The sequence below is a fragment of the Dendronephthya gigantea genome, unplaced genomic scaffold (assembly GCF_004324835.1).
Source record: "Dendronephthya gigantea isolate DGI-Jeju-01 unplaced genomic scaffold, DenGig_1.0 000014F, whole genome shotgun sequence".
Taxonomy (NCBI): domain Eukaryota; kingdom Metazoa; phylum Cnidaria; class Anthozoa; order Malacalcyonacea; family Nephtheidae; genus Dendronephthya; species Dendronephthya gigantea.
The window spans coordinates 1034179-1048721 of NW_021163024.1; the positions used below are offsets into that span (position 1 = coordinate 1034179).

Here is a 14543-nt window from a genome sequence, read left to right on the forward strand (position 1 = left end):
AAAACTTCTGATACCCCATCCCAGAGCATGTATAGCTATATATACAGAATATTGGATAATGTTTAAATAGAGAACGGCCAAGGAACAACCTCGTTACCAGGGTCTCCCTGTTGGCCTGAGAACCGTGTACGACAAGTGTCGCAGCTCCTCACAAAAATGCTTTTTCATTGGCTGAACTTTACAATACATTTCTGTTTCAACCAATAGCATATAGCTTCGTTCTTCAGAAAGCATAGAAAAGCATTATCCAATTGGACGAAAGCTTCCGAGAGCTGCGACATGTCCCATGGAAAGACGCAATAAAGCAAGAATATATCAAAATTAATTATGATGTTGGAGATCTTAGGCCTAGGTCACGGAACGTCGCTCTTTCCATGTGCCGAAACAGACCGAAACTTATTGAAATGAATTATATTTTGTTTCAGCTCGTTTACAGTAGGTTCGGCGCGTCTAAAGAGTGACGTTTGACGTAGTTAATTCGTAGTTAACTCGGAAATACATGACTCTGATTGGTCAATTCTGTCACTAACTATACTTAAAAGTTAACTACGTTTTTATACATTTGCAACCGGTCACTAGGCTATAGTTATATATTAGAAAACTTATATATTTGACAACGCTCACTGCGTAGTGACAGGAAACAAACAACACTTTAAAAATAGGTAATAAAAATCAATTATATGAACCCGTGCAGGGGTAATTAATATCAATAGCACAAAAGATATTGACAAAAGAAATGAACGTTATTAAGAAATGCGACGGGCATCTTGCACGAATATAAATCGCAAAACTGATAAAACATACAAGAGATATCTCATAATCTACAAAGAACAGAATCCTTCGATCGAGTTTAAATCAGACAAAAAAAGCTATAATCATATTGTTATAGTAAATCGCCAAATTTTCTCAACCCCTAACATGCAAACGTGCAAACGTTGTAATTTATCAGTTTATGTACCTTACAACAGCTGTAAAAATTCTGAGTATTGGACATATGCGTCTTAGGCATTGCTTGAATTACATGGTTTGGATTTATACAGACTTTTAGGGCAATTTTTAATGATTAGCCTGCAAATTTGCGTAAAAAGAATTATAAAATCTAAAAAAATATATTTTGCACTAAAACTGATTCGAGGCTTTCATGCGGCAAAAATTAATAACCTTGCATGTAAGGCTTCGAAATTTTACAGCCGCCAGCTGTGAATGATAAAAATAATATTTTTAAAAAGACTGTAAATACGGCGTTTTCATAAGAGAATTTGAGCTTACGTCCTACGTTGACCGGCTACTCAATATAATTTTTTGCGGTAACATCACAAAAACCGGTGATGAGACTTTAGACGGAGAGTTTATATGAAGACCCAATTCTGTGATGTCTGATTTAATGGCGTTGATGACAAATGTGCATGTCAAGTGCGTGTTGGCCGACAAAAGTGTGCGCAGTTCATTACCGCAAGTCACATCATTGTTATCTGGCGGAAAACTACAAAACGTTGATATGCGCGGCTATATTGCTAAAATTCGCCTTTCGAAAACGTTTGCGTTTAATTGACAGTGCCTCTTGAACGAAACTCGACGGGTCTCTAAAAGCACCAAGATTCATTGTTTTGGCGGCTCATTTGTGATAAATGTTTGTGCCGATGAATTAAAAAGGTACCGCGAAGCGCATATAAAAGTATAGAGAGAAGGGAGAGGGGAATTCATGCAGAGCCAAAACTTAAAGGCGATTTCACTCCCAAAACAAAAATTTACGGGGTTATGTTTTTTTTCCGAGGAAAGGGGTGATGCTCGCGTGCCACGCGTCCCATAAAACAGTATAGCGTAATGAAGTAAGTCGTGTGACTACTCTGATAGAGGTGTCTCGAGAAAAAGTGAAAGAAATTCACTAAATGCGAGCTTGAAAAGTGCGAAATGCACCTGTTTCTATCAACTTGCGCCCTAATATTTCAAGTAATTACATATATTCAGTTTCATATCAAGCGTTCTTTAAAAAGCGTGAAGCTTGTTTAAAGCACATCGGTAGCTTGCTAAAATATAAAATCAAGACATTTTACATGCTTTCATAAGGCTGGTGATTTTAAAATCATTTAATCGTTTATTTCTAGTGTTATTCTTTTTCTTTATGTACAGGGAGTCCCCCAATAATAGTCCCCCATATTGAAATTAGGCTTTTGTTGGAATTTGAATGCATGCATGATCAACGCATTGTGTGTAAATTGCATAGGCATTCAAATAAAGCGTCTTGCCGCCTTCAATTGCATGGGTATATCATAATATAACGGCAGTCAGATTCTAATTTCAACGGAGACAACCTTTTTGGGACACCCTGTATAATATAAATTTGACTATTGCCCGTGACAATCTTAATTAAAACTATTGAACTTTGTGCAAGTCTTCAGTGTTTACGAAATATAATCAAACATTTGAAATTTCTATAATTATTCATAAATATTCCTTTTATGCCCTAACTTTAGCAAATTTTATCCTTCCTTGGAGAGTCGCGGCAAATTTTACTCAAACAGACAATGTTATCAATGTGAAACCAGTAGAAGTTTTTATATCTTAATTTATTATCATCATTAATTTAGTGAACTTTTGGGTCGTGAAAATTGAGGAATAATTAAGAATAAGGTGGTTTTAATATTTCTCACTTAGCAAGTTCATTTCATGTTTGTTGTGTGTATATTTACCCGAGACTAGCTCACCAAAGACACCTGCCTTTCATGCATACTTACAGCCGCGGCTATATAATTGAATAGTTCAGAAGCAACCTCATCCAGATGAACACCGAACGCGTCAGAGAGAACGAATGGATAATAACTTTTAAAAGGTAGAAATTTAACATTTTGAGTTGCAAGGCTTAGGTCGAAACGTGGAACTGATATTCAGTTTGTTTATTTTAGGCAGTTGTTACCACATTTGAAGCGAAGTTGATTGAAGAGGCTGCCACGCTGCTCTCTGGTTATAGTGGATTTATATTTATTTTACTTTCTTATTTCATAATTCAGTTTGCTATGCATGAATCGAAAATTTACAATTTATTCAAATGCAGTTACTAAGTCAGGTTTCCGCCAAAGTAATATATAGAATAAGGATTTTGGTATTGTAACAACAGTTCGCATGCGCATTTCACGGTGAATGATTAAAATTTAGTCTGTAGAGATTCAGTTGCATGCTAATAATTCTTCATATCATGATTAACCCCGTGATATCACATGATATATTTTTAGAAATCCAACATGTCTGATCCAATTCCTGTCCAATTCGTTGCTTACACATTTGGCATCCTCGCTATTCTTCTCAACGGAGTTCTCCTAGTTGCCATGGTATGCGACAGAAAGAAGATGTTTGTCTCCAGGGCTTCCTATCTCATTGCAAATCTGGCTTTTGCTGATTGTCTCAATGGTGTTTTTCTCATAGTTCTGCTGCCGCCTATTTCAGATATTCGTTATGTAACCGAAACGTTGAAAGCTATAACACTTCCTATGGTTTGGACTGTTTATTGTGCCTCATATGCAATATTGTTTCTCATGGCGGCGGAAAGAATTGCCATTCTCCTTCTTCCACTCGTCAGTTCTAAGTTGCTGACCATTCGTCGAACAGTTTTTGGAATTTTTTTGGCCTGGTTGATCTCGATCGCCGGTGGTTTCGCAGTTCATTACGATCATATCTACGCGAGGTTTTATATTCTTCTTTTCATTGAAATATGCACAATCGGCTTCATCGCCAGCCACTTGTTTATTTTATGGGCATTGCACAAAAGGGAGAAACGTTGCGTTGATGAATATTCGTCACAGGTCTCTCCTCCTCCCCAAGTACCATGCAGTAAAAGGATCGCGCAAAGAAAAGCAACGATGGTCGTTACCACTCTTCTAGTCGTGTTGATTTTCTCGTGTTTGCCCTACTTTATTTCTATACAATTATTTATATTCAACAGCACGTATGCCAATACGCTTGCAAGTAAAATTAACGTGGAACTTTACTCGAAATTCAGGCCGTATTTATTTGCATTCAATTACGTGTACTTCTTCTCAAACCCAATAATTTATTCCTGGCGTTTGAGAATGTATCGCCAAGCATTCTACAATCTTCTTCAGCGTATTCTGTCGCTAATTCTTAACTAGTTTATCTATTGTATATTGTATATCAAGTAACACCACTCTAATGAGCATTCAGAAATTTTTGTAAATGCGCACTACTGAAGAATTAAGTTATTATTATTATTATTGATTAAATCACAACTTACGTGGCTTCAATATTACAATTGTTTGGTTCCAACAGTTTTGTATTCACATTTGAAAACCGAGTTTTAAACGTTTTCAAAAGTATGTTTATCTAATATATTCATGAGGGTCTTTATAGATTGAAATAATTATGTACTTTGTAGAATAAGCCTTGTTATTGTTTCAACCAGCACGTTAATACTGAATTGTAGTTTTGACGCTATATAGTTATATAGTTAGTGACTCTATGTCAATTATAGTTTTGATTAATTGTAGTTTTGACTCTATATAATTAGTTAATTGTAGTTTTATTGATATACAGTTATTATGAAACTTGGTGAACTCAAAAAACGATAGCAAAATAATGCATTCATGAATTAGTTATAAGTATCATTTAATAAATATTTATCATCTAAATATCCATCTTTTCCCAGAATTATCCAGACCTTGGTCAGCATTATCCGCTGATGTAACCTTTGGGGTGGGCCAGCCCGGGGAGGAACTGGAGGGTACAATCCCCAGATGAATCGGCATTTCACCTGATCTATTATGTACAATGTTACAACTTCGCTCACCTTGCAAGATATGTTCATATGCGCCAAGTTGAAAAAAGTTTGTTTCCGTTATCACAGGAACCCCCCCCCCAGGAATATCACAGGAATAATTAATTGTAATTAGCTATCTGTGAATCCTTCTATCTTCAGAACTCCACAAACTCCGAACTTACAAAGTCAGAAAAATATATTTTCGAGGGCACCAAATTTGGCAACTTTAGCGATTAACCCTCCTAGAGATGCTCATATGTAGGAAATAAACTAGCACGTTGGTCATATTCGGCAAATTTTCTCCCGGTAAAGAGGGCTCAGTTTTCCAGCGGTCTTCGCATGAAAAATTAAAAGCTTTTCGTTTTACGCCTTGCTCTCAATTTTGTGTAAGTTGTCCGCTGACAATATGAGCCTGCACGAGTGGGAGAAACTTAGCTAAGTTGGACCTGCGTGTAGCACTCATTTATTGATGCTTCGTTTTTTTTCCATCAAAGATGTTCACCTAGTTAGAGAGTCTAATGTTATGATAATATAGTTTAACCGCCTGTAACACGCTCGCCAAAGCATGTGTTTCATCAAAATTAAATGTGTTTGTTGTTTTGCTGAGCACTTATAAGGGAGTTTATTTAGGCCTAGGTTAAACGTCTCATTTTGGTCGCATCGAATGCAATTCAAACAACGGATCTCATCCATCTCATTATCTATTGTTTGAATTGCATTCAACGCCACAAAATGCGACGTTTAACCTAGGCCTTAAGCCGGTTTTCCACTAGCGATATTTTTCGCGCGAAGCGCCTTTATTCTTTTGTATTTGGGCAATTTGTTCCAGATGGTTGCAGTTGAGAGCTCTGAAACAAAAGTAAAATGGTGACAAAACCGGCTTTAGAAAAGCTTGACTCTATCGAAAGGAGGGAGGATTATTTAATAGATTCTTCTCAAATATTCTTTGTTCAAAGCACCCGCCCCATAGTAAAAACTATGAATATTTAAATTCTGAGAGCACTGCTCGAAACGCTGCGCTTAATACACGTAAATACGCGTAAATAAAAAAATATTTTCCTGCTTCACCTAGATTCTGTTAAGGTGTCAAAGTTTATTTTCGGAATCACAATGATTATCAGAATTCAAACGCACATTTTCTTTGTTTGTTAGTGACAAATTAGTGCAATAATTGTATTTATTTTCCTCATCTCCAGTGTGTCTCCATAAATACAGTGGGTGAATCATCACCAAGATTTGAAAGACCAACAGACCAACATTTACCTAATGGTAGGGAGAAAAACAGAGCTCATAACTATAACCAAGTTTCAATCGAGAACTTACAAAAAATTGAGTAACAGAATTTTGTGATAACAGAATTAATTTTAAAAATTCACCCATGGCCAGTATTTTTTTGCATACGTCTTTTGCCCTGGCAGTGGAGTAGCCTAAATCGATATTTGGGGGGAGGTAGGAGGCATATTCATTATTATTATTCATATTATAAAAGACTGTATAAAAACGATTGATCTGAAAATGAATTAGTCACGCAGAACAACTGATACTTCAAATATAAAGTTTCGTTTTCTTGTATTCATGTGTAGAAACATTCGGACTTTCAATATTGCATTCAAGTTTTTCTGGTCTGAGAATTTATTAGAGTAGAGCAATATTGCACGTGCAAAATCCGACTTTTTTGTAGCAAAATGGCCTTAAATGGGTACGCATTCCTTAGAAATAAAATATTATTGAATCGAGTCCACGTCAAATTGTCAGGCCTAATTCTTCATTGTCTGCGCGCTTTTATGCTAATTAATCTGAGAAAAACGGAGAAAATTTTCACTTGGTGAGCAAAATTCCGCCTACTGGAAAACACGTTTAACGCCAATCTATTCAAAAAGATCTATTAGCACGAGATTATTGACTTATTGTTATTTGTGTGTACTAAAATTTGAACAGAAAGTTTCTTACGCAAGTTGGATCACCGCCATACGGTCCCTCCATCAAAGCAAACATTGGTATTTGGGACAAAGAAACCACAGCTGAAACTAAGAGACTTAAACCAAACAAGGCACCAGCATGATATAAAGGAAACCTAGAAGAAAAGCAGTGAAAAATAATAAAGATGGCATTTTAAAAACCCTCAGTTCAAATTAAAACCACAGGTAGATCTGAGCTCGCAAAATTAACGTTCGGAACCAATTTCCCTGTTTTGCAGGTACTTTGAATTTCAATGGTACTTACTCTTTCATTATAAATGACCCGTGTGTAGAATATAAAAAGCATCTCAGAAGAGTATAAAGAAAAAAATTGAAAACCTAGAGAAAAGAAAAAGAATTATAATTGTAATCAGTTATGCTTGAGCGTGGCCTGCAGCGTATAAACAAAAAAAGCAAAAGTGACGCACGGGGCTGCCGGAGGCTGGGAGCCCATGCGATCTTTGACCTCCTAAGATCTCAGGTTTGCAATTTCCCGAAATCGGTCGTGCAAAACAGATAAAGTAGAAATATGCACTTTCTAATATTGCATCGAGTCTAGGAGTTGTCAGCAACAACCCTTTACTATCAAATTTAATATATTTTACATATATTGCGTTACTACAATCGCACAAAAAACAGTGACGGTTTGCAATTATCATTGATATATACAATACCTGAAATTCAAGAAATGGTATCAAAAGACCAACAGTCAAAAGAATTGAAATCAATCCCGTGAGTATGAAAGACAAAATAATTGAAAAGTTTTGATGCCTTCCAGCTGGAGCCCAATCAAGAAGAAATCCAGGAACAAAAGAGAGAATAATTCCACAAAATTGAATAATTCCAAGAATGGTGAGATAGTAATCGACTGAAATAATAAATTAAATACAACACTAAGATGGTTTATTTAGATGATCGATATTTTAACAATCTATTTAAAAGCTTTATGCAACAGACAATAGAACTTTACGAACGAACCTTCTTCAAAATCATCTGCCAGACGTCTCAACAAGGAGTTGATCATTCCAATAACAGAAAAGGAGCGTAAACTGGCGATGGAAACAAAACATGTGTGCATTACAAACTTGGTACTTTTGATTATCGAGGAGAGGCTTGTTTTGTCTGTTTGCATATGATAAAAAGATAAGAAAATGTTAGTAAGACACAAGCACTCGCAGTTGCCTTATTCTACTCGTCGATCTCTGTTGACTTTACTAGGAATAGCTACAGTCAGGCATAGAATAAATAATTATAAATATGCACCCAACCTCGCAAACCAGGCTCTTTTACCTACGCTCCACGGCCCACGCTGCGGCAAAGACCCTGGTCAAGGCTGGTCACGTGATTCTTTTGTTACGCTTCTCCCGTGTGGGGATGGGTGGGACACAAGTAGCGCATAGATCACATCAGTTAAAACAGCGTGTTTCTAAGGACTGAATATTGAGCGCTGTTGTACCGCAAAGCGAAATAACCTGTTTCGTTATTGTTATTTGACCTCTAAATTCGCTCATCAACGCCCAAATTTAGAATAGCACAGGCCTTCGAGTGTCTGTATTGAATGTCAACAGAACTTGTGACGATACTAAAACCGATTCTATCGACGATGATACAGTCTACACATAGCACTTGAATCTAAATTCGGTTTATTGCTCTTTTTAGTTTTTTGCTGCGCCACACTAGCTGTATTTATTTAGTTTATAGCGTGAACCGCTATTTTTAGTTGCGTTAGTACAAAGTCATCTGGATTGTGACAAGTGCTAAAAATAGCAGAAATGGTATATCGACTTTCCCACTCCTCCCATGGATATGAACTAAGTGCTAATTAAAAACCTCCCATATTTTGGGAGGTCACATGACCAGCCTTGACCAGGGCCTTCGCCGCAGCGTGGGCCGTGGAGCGTAGGTAAAAGAGCCTGGCTTGCGAGGTTGATATGCACCTAGCAACACCCCGCTCCCCCATTACCTTGTAGCTACAGTCCCAGGGAGTGCCCCATGGCCAGGAGAATTCAGGGGCAATTTGCCCAACCACCTGTTACGTGAGCTGTATTTCCATTCGGGAAAATTTTTCGACCTTTAAAGGCTTCGTGTGACGGAACCAGGAGGGAGCGGATTATAGTTAAGTCGGGGGTGCATAGGGTTGCACTACTACCTTGAGCAAGCGTCCTACCTTGAATCTGCTCTTTGTCGTTTTCCTGTACTTCACGAGATATAAAGGCATTTTCACATGTAAATTGTTCTGTATTTTCATTTGTAGAGCTGTTGCTTTCCCTAACATCTTCTTCAATGTCATCCGGCACTGGCAGATCTTTAGGAAATATCGTAAACGTGAACAACATGCCTTGACCAACGACAAAGACATAGTAAACGATGATTATGCTTCTGAACGAAACCCCAGCATTGAAACACAACTGCAACAAAGCCATAATATAAAATAAACAATTAATATCACCCCATTACAAACAAAACCAAAGAATTACAATGATTTCCAGTCCTTCTGAAAAAGACTTAATCCAGTTACGATGATGATATACCTTAAATACAAGAAGGACAACTGCTGATGAATCAATTGCTCCATTTATAATACTGACGGCCATATAACGTCGTTGAGGAAGAACACCACAAACCTGGAATGAACCAAGATGTCATAAAAAATAATTACAAATCATAGCCTTATGCTAAAGTTACGCAAGGCTTTATCTTATTTAGAAATATGCATGTAAAAAAACTGTAAAAATAGGTATATTAATTGCATGACAGGGATTACTGATTGAGTTTTTCCACAAGACGCCTAAGGAAATACAATTTTCGGCCATTCGCAATCATTAATCGCTTTTTCCTTTCATGTATGACATATCGTGGGGTTAAATAGGTAATTAGGTGAAAATACTTATCACCCTCTCAGAACTGATACTTGGGTAAACAGGTCTTAAGTCGTCACTTATCATTATTCTCATATTTTTTAAAAAAATGTGCGTGCTGTAGGCAAGACAAGCTCTTATGTCAATCAATTGTGTTTTAAATGTTGCCCGGTCGAGGATGAAATAGACTACGTCATCAAAAGTTTAATTCGATAAAATCATAAGAGTAAGAGTGGGAAAAGTTGAAAGATATTGTTCGCAGAGGTATTGTTTGTACATTTTACTTGTCTTTGATGATAAATATTTTAAGTTGTGAATATTTTAAGTATTGATCGATTGAGCAGAAGACCAACTCGACTAGTGCGACAACGCCTTAAACAAACAAGATATGAGAGCTGGAACGAGCTTCTAATGCCAACTCACATTTCTAACTTACAACGCTGATTGGTTGGATAAGGATCAGACTACTCTGGTTGATGACGTGCGCAAGTTTCCTTCAACCGTTTCTATAAAAGGACGGCAACACCCGAACCAGTAGTGGACTAACGGAGTAAAAGTCTTATGAAACGTTAAGATCGAAACTCAAGAAGAAAATCTAGAAGAGAAAGAGCGAAGCAAGAAGAGAACATTAAGAACACTAGTAATTCATTGTAAAAGATCCACTACCTCGCGTATATTATAAACAAACCACTTTTTCTTAAAACTAAACATGGTTTTCCTTAGCAATATATTGCTGTTAATCAGCAGTTTCTCTTGACATGGACAAATTTGAACGCACGTATAACCTGAAAGTTTCAATTACTCTGAGATTTTTGAGTTCAAAAACAGGAAATTCAAAGAGTCGCACCAAAGTATCATAATATTCCCAAAATTTAAGATTTATGATAATACCATTTCAGGCGATGCTAATAGAGTGTTCAATTCATGCGGGTTTAACTCGTATGTGGTTGATAGTTATAGTTTAGCCATTAAGCATGACAAAATACTATAATTATGATGCCATAATACGGTAACTATTATCCGCTATGAGCATTCTCAAGCTATGTTCCTAATAACTAGTACATTTCAGTGAGATTCACTGCATGTATGATTTCAATCTGAAATTCGTATAAAAATAAGAACTATATACTGAAATAATGATTCATGAGAAGTTGTTTATTTTACTGGGCAGTACCTTGACTAAAACTGCCATAAAAAATCCTCCACCAATTACAGTTAGAAGTAAACCAGGAAAGAGCAATTCATGTAAATCTAAAAACAAATTTATGTCATAAAACCTGAAGCATGGATGAATTAACAAATCAGTATCATAGCTGCATATCTTTTTCTGAGGACTTATTAATCGAGACACCTACGTATCTCAAACTATAATATTCTAAAATCTTAGCAAATTATTAGCATTAAAAATGCATTGTTCCACTTCTGTGGGATTAAAATTTAAAATAGCTAGTTGCATTTCCAGCGACGTAATTAGACCTCTAAATTGGGGTGAGGTGTATATTGATATATTCATGCTTATATATCGTAAGAACAATCAAGCGAACAAAAGAAAGCAGTCTTGCATTAGACAATAATTATATAAATATACGATTGAGGGGCGGGGGCAAAGTTGCTCTCCCCCAATTTTGTTGAATGCTCTTCCACCCCAGTTTCCTCCCAAATAATTTAATGTGACGCAATAGTTTATAATTATTTTATGCGATGTTCGCTTCACTTATACCCCACATTCATTTAAACTGGCGTCGCCACCAGAGCGATGCCCAGTCGGTCATGCAAACAACATTTATAGGTTCGCTTTAGGTGTGAATTTGGGCTGTAGTTGGCCCAACATTTATAAGATGAACGGATAGACTCGTCAGGACGCTACAATTAAAATCTTCCTAAATGAATCATAAGTAACAAAACGGGCACCACTCTTGAGCTAGTAAATAGGGGCAGGTATAAATTCATGGTTCAGGCCACTTTTACCATATGCCGGATCCGTGCGATTCAAAGACAGTGAAAAATTTATAATTTCAAATTAAATAAATATAATACAACTAATATAAATACATAATAAATACAACTACAGTTAATAAACATTTCCCACTAATTAAACTTTGCTTTTTTCATGAACGCTGTAGAGCCTGAGAACGAGGTTGTGCTCTTTTAAGTCAAACGGCAATGACGTACGAGGGAAACCTGTGTAGCGTAAACGGAACTTTATCTAACTAGCTTACCATACGTTGACATAAACATCGTTCCACCAGCAAGTAAATAGATGAAGCTGAAAAGATTGAAGAATAATACGATTAAGCACTAACACATTCACATTCGTACGTTCCTTTATACATACATAAACTTTATTTAGACACGCTAACCTGAATCAGCATTGAGTTGTGTTTCATGAAGGGCGTGCAGGCAAGTACATATCAGGGTTCTGCGAAGGACTTAACTAGTGGTGCTCACCAAATCTAGAATTCATCGAAGGGTATGGCAGTATGCCCACCCCCTGAACGCCCTTACCACGCCCTTATGCATTCAAAGAACAACAGAAAGCATCAGCGTGTAATGCCGCGAATACCATCAGGAAAGATTTCGAAGCATAGCTAATTTTCAGAAATTTTTATCACGGAACATATCATCACAATAGAATAGTGGAGAGGGGGAACATAATAAAAATGGTCCTAAAAGGCAATTGGCAATTTAAGGAAGGGGAAATTGTAGGGGGTGTGTAGGACCTCTTACGGAAAATTTTCTGTATTTTTGAGTCCCTATGATTTGATTTCTAGCATTTTGGGTGACAATTACTGACGAATCCACCTCGGCAGAGTGAGGTCTGTTCAGAAAATACCATTTATCACTGCACATTTCTCATTTTATCACTGCACATTCTACTTTTATCACGGCACACTAAAATTAGGTATGATTCGAAGTTCAACAAGTTATAATCCTCAGAAGATAAGATTATGTGGATTTGATTGGATTTGGATCAGTAAAAGCATGGAGCCGAGAAAATTTTGGATTAATTTTAAGCAGTATTTTCGAGTTAAATTGTTCTGGTTTCCATGCCAGTCATTTTTATGGCCATTCAGCCATATGACATATTCAGCCTGCAAAATAAGATATTATATTTTGCTGTCGAAAACTATGCAAGTTGTAAGCGCCTGTTCGTTTATAGCTGCATGGTCGAACTTGCCAATAATTATTAATTTCTTCACCGCATTTTCCCGAACCTGCCTGGGTGTCTATTGGGTGACGGGGTCATTTGATCGGCAATCTCCATAAAGCAATACTAGATAATAATATTATAAGTTATATTAAACATTATGCTTATTCTATACTGCCCATCGTCAAACAATCGCATGCCACTTACCATGATAATACTCTTGCTTTTCTAAAGCCAAAAACATCCAAAAATTTTCCACCGAGAAATATTGAAACAAAACTTGTGAAAGCAGATAATGTATAGGCCAATATAAGAAGACTGTCTTGTCTTGCACAAGTGTCGCTGACATCGTCACTGATGGAAGAAGTTCTATTTTTTAATTGTGAAATAGTTTTGTTAGAATCAGCCTCATTAGTTTCACAATAAGACGCGAAATAACGTTCGCTATGAAGTATTTCCAACAGTTGAGCCCATCCAAATATACACGCTGTTGAAATAACGCTTTCGAATACGGCCCATAAAACCAAACAAATGTAATAGACTTGCATATTCAGCAATGTGAATACAACAAAAAAATCTATAACATTTCATAACGTTCTGTAACCGCTTAGTTAAAGTTATTTTTTCTACACTATATTCCTTCTCTTTCATGTGTTATAATTATATAAATCACAGGCATTTTGACAAAGCTCGATTGAACTTATTATATGATTCTTTCATGCATGTGGCTTTATTGACGAATGTGAAATTCTGTGGTAAATTTGCAATTCAAATTACACATTCACTCGTCAACAGACAAAGATTAGTGCTACGTCACACGATGCAAATCACTTCTGATGGGGTACGTCATTGCACAGTATAGTCTGTTTAGTTACCTTGTACAGGGTGTCTAAAAAAAAAACGCAACCACTTAATATTCTAAAATTCATATTGTTCATAAGCTCAATAGATTTTATCCCCCTGGGATATTTTAAAATCCTAATCGTACAGTTCAACTGCTAAATCAGCTAAACTAATAATGGTGCAGCTAACAACCGAACAACGAGTTTTTATTCTCGTGCATGATAACTTGAATGCTAACTGTCGACCTTGTAAAATAAATTGTAAATAGAATTTTACTCGTTAAATACTTTCAATTCAGCTCTTTAGTTTACGCACCCGACTTCGTTTACCGACGATTGTGCCGCTAGAATATGATCAGTACAAGCTTTCTCGCATTCCAGGGGCCAAACGTCTTTTGTGTTGTAGAACAAAGAGGATATTCATGAATATTAATGCGTTTTTTTTATACACCCTGTATATGCACAGCAAATTAAGTCAACAAAAGTCAGTGCAGTACTGCTTAATCAGTACCAGACTACAACACTGAACATGCACTCATACTTCATGTACTCATATTCCTACAACATCGTGTGAACGGAGCCTCACACTATCAATAAGCGATCAATGCCTGAAGACATGGAGTTTGCATCATGTAAAAGCATTTGTTCTTATATGTATATCAACTGGTTGTGAATTTTTCTTAGTCCGTCCTCACCAACAGAAGGATGTTTCGTCAAGATGAACTACAATTCAAATTGGTCTAAATAGATGAACTATGCGAAAAATTCGTGTGTTTGCACATAGACGAACTAGAAGACGAACTATCTTTCGCTTGCCCAAGTTCGTCCAGACGGCTGTCAACCCGTCTCTATCGGGAGTTCTAGAGGGTAATTCGTTTAAACAAAACCATTACCACCGAGGAGTAATGTCGTAAAATTCAGAGGAATGACATAGTTCCTCGATTATTTTATATGAACATGGCAAACGGG

At 36.6% G+C, this 14543-nt stretch overlaps 1 protein-coding gene and 1 long non-coding RNA gene across 2 annotated transcripts; one reads left to right on the forward strand and one right to left on the reverse strand.

Moving 5' to 3' along the window:
- Positions 1 to 2785: 2785 nt before the first annotated feature.
- LOC114519862 lies at positions 2786 to 3910 on the forward strand. Its single transcript, XR_003686627.1, has 3 exons — positions 2786 to 2830; positions 2904 to 2961; positions 3231 to 3910. It is a non-coding gene; the product is annotated as an uncharacterized LOC114519862 (long non-coding RNA).
- Positions 3911 to 5832: 1922 nt separating this feature from the next.
- Positions 5833 to 13280, reverse strand: LOC114519719 (solute carrier family 43 member 3-like). Its single transcript, XM_028539888.1, has 10 exons — positions 12940 to 13280; positions 11804 to 11850; positions 10759 to 10835; positions 9258 to 9350; positions 8894 to 9134; positions 7705 to 7848; positions 7401 to 7594; positions 6992 to 7065; positions 6719 to 6842; positions 5833 to 6031 (listed from the first exon to the last, which is right to left on the reverse strand). The coding sequence occupies exons 1-10, from the start codon at positions 13278 to 13280 to the stop codon at positions 5855 to 5857; spliced, it is 1512 nt and encodes a 503-aa protein (XP_028395689.1). The 3' UTR covers positions 5833 to 5854.
- Between the last annotated feature and the right edge of the window lie 1263 nt (positions 13281 to 14543).

What these genes read in the sequence shown, in the direction of transcription:
- LOC114519719 (XM_028539888.1), bottom strand. Translation starts at nt 13,280, where the DNA reads ATGCAAGTCTATTACATTTGTTTGGTTTTATGGGCCGTATTCGAAAGC. An exon ending in CGACAAAGAGCAGATTCAAG is followed by an intron (nt 7,849 to 8,893) that starts GTAGGACGCTTG and finishes ATATGCAAACAG; the next exon opens with ACAAAACAAGCCTCTCCTCG. An exon ending in GGGTCATTTATAATGAAAGA is followed by an intron (nt 6,843 to 6,991) that starts GTAAGTACCATT and finishes CTTTTCTTCTAG; the next exon opens with GTTTCCTTTATATCATGCTG.